The 3305-nt window shown below is 30.1% G+C and overlaps 1 protein-coding gene across 1 annotated transcript; it reads left to right on the top strand.

Annotated features, from left to right (window-relative positions):
- On the top strand, nucleotides 1-3303 carry RpL23 (ribosomal protein L23). The gene is made up of 4 exons (XM_065511998.1): nucleotides 1-122; nucleotides 268-351; nucleotides 448-575; nucleotides 3054-3303. Exons 1-4 carry the CDS (start codon nucleotides 110-112, stop codon nucleotides 3249-3251), a joined length of 423 nt encoding a protein of 140 aa, XP_065368070.1. The 5' UTR covers nucleotides 1-109; the 3' UTR covers nucleotides 3252-3303.
- Nucleotides 3304-3305: the final 2 nt, after the last annotated feature.

Here is a 3305-nt window from a genome sequence, read left to right on the forward strand (position 1 = left end):
CCAATAGGTTGGCAACACCAACCTGAAGTTGGCCGCAAATTGTACTTGTCAATTGTTTTTCTCTTTTTTCTTTCTTTTGACTTCCTTTTGATTGTGAACCAGCCGTAATATGTCTAAGAGAGGTGAAAAAATTTTAAATTTAATCTTATAAAATCAAAAAAATGTGTAAATTCAAATTATTATATACTATTGCAAATTGCGTAAAATACTATCGACAATAAACTAAATGTGATATTTTTGTGCTTTTTTTCTATTTAATTCAAATAGGACGTGGTGGTACCGCGGGAGGAAAATTCCGCATCTCGCTAGGTTTGCCTGTTGGCGCCGTCATGAACTGTGCTGACAACACAGGTGGGTTTTCAGTTTGGAATATGCCAAATTAATAATTGCTGGATGTCGATGTGAGAAAGTGTTATTGAAATGTGTTTTTATTTATTGCAATTCCAGGTGCCAAGAACTTGTTTGTCATTGCTGTCCATGGTATTCGTGGTCGTTTGAACCGTTTGCCAGCTGCTGGTGTTGGTGATATGTTTGTTGCCACCGTTAAGAAGGGTAAACCAGAATTGAGAAAGAAGGTAAGTGTTAAAGTTTGTGTGGTGGATGAATTTTAAGTATACAAAAGAAAACAAATTGATGGAGAGTGGTGGTGTTACTTGTTTTTGTAAGGATTGGAAAAAATGTGAAAGACATTGCTTTGTGAATTGGGGAAACAATTCAAGCCTAGATGAAGACTTCCTATACAGTGTGATTAACATTGTGTGGTCACAGTGTTACTTTCATGTACATGTTTGGTATGCCTGATTCCAGAAGATAGTTGAATAATTCCAAAAGATGGTTGAATAATTTTATGATTGCCGGTACAGTATTTTGTAGTTTAAGGTCAACAAACACCTTTAACGTTAGGTTAATAATAGTCTGGAATATTAACAGTAGTGCGGATACTTTGAATTCTATCATTAGTATCTCCTATATATGAATAACATGTATATCATGTGCTCTAATGATTGTTCATTATGACAAAAGATTATGAAGGTTAATTATTAGCATTTTTAGTCGCTAGATTTTTTAAAGCTCAACTTCTGAAGAATAATGAAAGTATTGCTAGAAATTTGGGAAACCAAACTACCTTTCAAACTTATGATTAGTACTTATTTGAATTGTTTATTTTCTTTTGTTGTACTGCTATTTAATTTCCAATGTTCATATATCAGTACATATGTTTTCCAAAGTAATAATATTTGATGGTATATCTATTGAAAATAACCAATAATCCATACAGCGTTAGTAGATTATGGCGGAAAATTATAATTAACTTTGTTTAAATCTTTCTTTAAACATTTTCTAGGAATCTATACCTTGATGCATTCTGAAGAAGTGTTAGAAATTAGAGAAAATATTACCAATATACTTTTTAAACCTCTGATTAGTACTTAATTGTAATTATTTTTTGGTTCGTTCTTAGACCTTTTCGTTTGCTGTACTGATATTTAATTTCGTCTCGTGCTGTCCCGAACGCGACATTCTTAATAGGAATTTCGTATGCCTTTGATATGAAAAAAATTATGAAATCTTTTCTAACTTTTTCTTAATTACATTTTCAGCACAATTCACAATTTGTAGCACAATTTTGAGTGCAAAAGATAGGTTTTGTATTTTAGTTGTTTACAATATATTAGCAATAAACATGGTATCCCGAACGTGACAGAAAATATAACCCGTTTTTGGCTTTTTTGAAAAATGCAAAAATCAGCAAATTGGAACATAATTTCTTAATTACTTTTTTTATATTAAAATGGAATAATATAACTGTCAACTGAGAGTTGTCTTATTAAAATTTCTGTTTTATTTATACGTTATGTTTGTAATAACGATTAGTCAAGTTTATTCAACTAAAAATTGTTTAAACTACATAAAACAGTATTTATTATCTTATTTTATATATAAGATAATTCAGATAATTTATTAATTATAGAAGATATTTTCTATTATGTATATATAATGACTTTAAAGTCCTTAAAGTACAAGCTGTTGTCATGATCTTGATTTATCCCAGCAGATACACTTACGATTGCGAACGAGACACTTAATATCAAATAAAATGTTTAGTGTGTTTTTTGGATGCAGTATTTGTTAAAGCTACAACATTTTGATTTGAATTACAATTTTTAGCCATTTTATTAGAACCATCGCGGAATACTGATAAACGATGATTTAGGTACTGGAATATGACATTGGAACATTAACAAAATCAAAATTTAACGTTAAACGAGCTTTGTGCGGCGTCTTTTCATTTTTTTTTCTAATAATTTGTTTATAGAAAGATTTTCTGAGATAAGTACCAGCCGTGATATAAATATGTAAACAATTAATACCAACAAAAGTATATTTTCAGTTCTCATGATAACAAATATGTATTAAGATTACCTACATTATATTATAAAATGTTGACATATTGTTAGAAAATTTTCGCTTGCGGAGGACATTTCTGTGGAAATTGTTGGCACAGTTTTACAAAATTTCATTGTTCAAATCGTTGCCCTTAAATTTGGGTTTCTTCGGATTGTTTCTTTTAAAATTGATCGAACCGAAGGAAAAAATCTAAGAAATTTTATATTTTTAATCTTAAAAGTTTTTTTTTTAGGTTTCTTTATTTTTTGTATTTCATTGAATGTGTACAGTTGTGTTTGAATTGGGATGCATTTTAAAGAACATTACAATGTTTTATGTAGAAGTAAGGGTCTAGAACCAATATGTGTCTATGGGAGATCAAAAAAACACAAAATAAATATTTTCTTTAAAGAAATTTAAAAACCTGCCCTGCTAATAAATTATTGCTATAACAACCAGAGAATGCAAGGAGTTATGGAATTGTATATTTTTCATTTTCACACAAGTAACAATATTATTTTTTAATATACTCTCACCATCAATATGTTTTTCTCTAAATTAAATCGTTTGTTAAGCATTATCTTTTGTTTATGTTTTTCTTTTATCGTTTGTTATCTTCAATTTCTTTATACTCATTGTTATTTTTTCTTCTATGTTTATTCCAGGTAATGCCGGCAGTGGTTATTCGGCAGAGAAAACCATTCAGAAGGAGGGATGGCGTGTTTATATACTTTGAGGATAATGCGGGGGTGATAGTGAATAACAAGGGTGAAATGAAAGGTTCCGCCATCACTGGTCCCGTTGCCAAGGAATGCGCTGATTTGTGGCCCCGTATTGCCTCAAACGCCAGTTCTATTGCTTAATTTGTATTTTTATGAAAACAAAAATAAACTAAGAGAGTGACCACAACAAAAATG

Source organism: Calliphora vicina, chromosome 5 (assembly GCF_958450345.1).
Source record: "Calliphora vicina chromosome 5, idCalVici1.1, whole genome shotgun sequence".
Taxonomy (NCBI): Eukaryota; Metazoa; Arthropoda; class Insecta; order Diptera; family Calliphoridae; genus Calliphora; species Calliphora vicina.

Excerpts from the sequence above, each read along its gene's own strand:
- RpL23 (XM_065511998.1), top strand. Across the intron at positions 352-447 it reads GAACTGTGCTGACAACACAG|GTGCCAAGAACTTGTTTGTC; the intron begins GTGGGTTTTCAG and ends TTGCAATTCCAG. Across the intron at positions 576-3,053 it reads AACCAGAATTGAGAAAGAAG|GTAATGCCGGCAGTGGTTAT; the intron begins GTAAGTGTTAAA and ends TGTTTATTCCAG.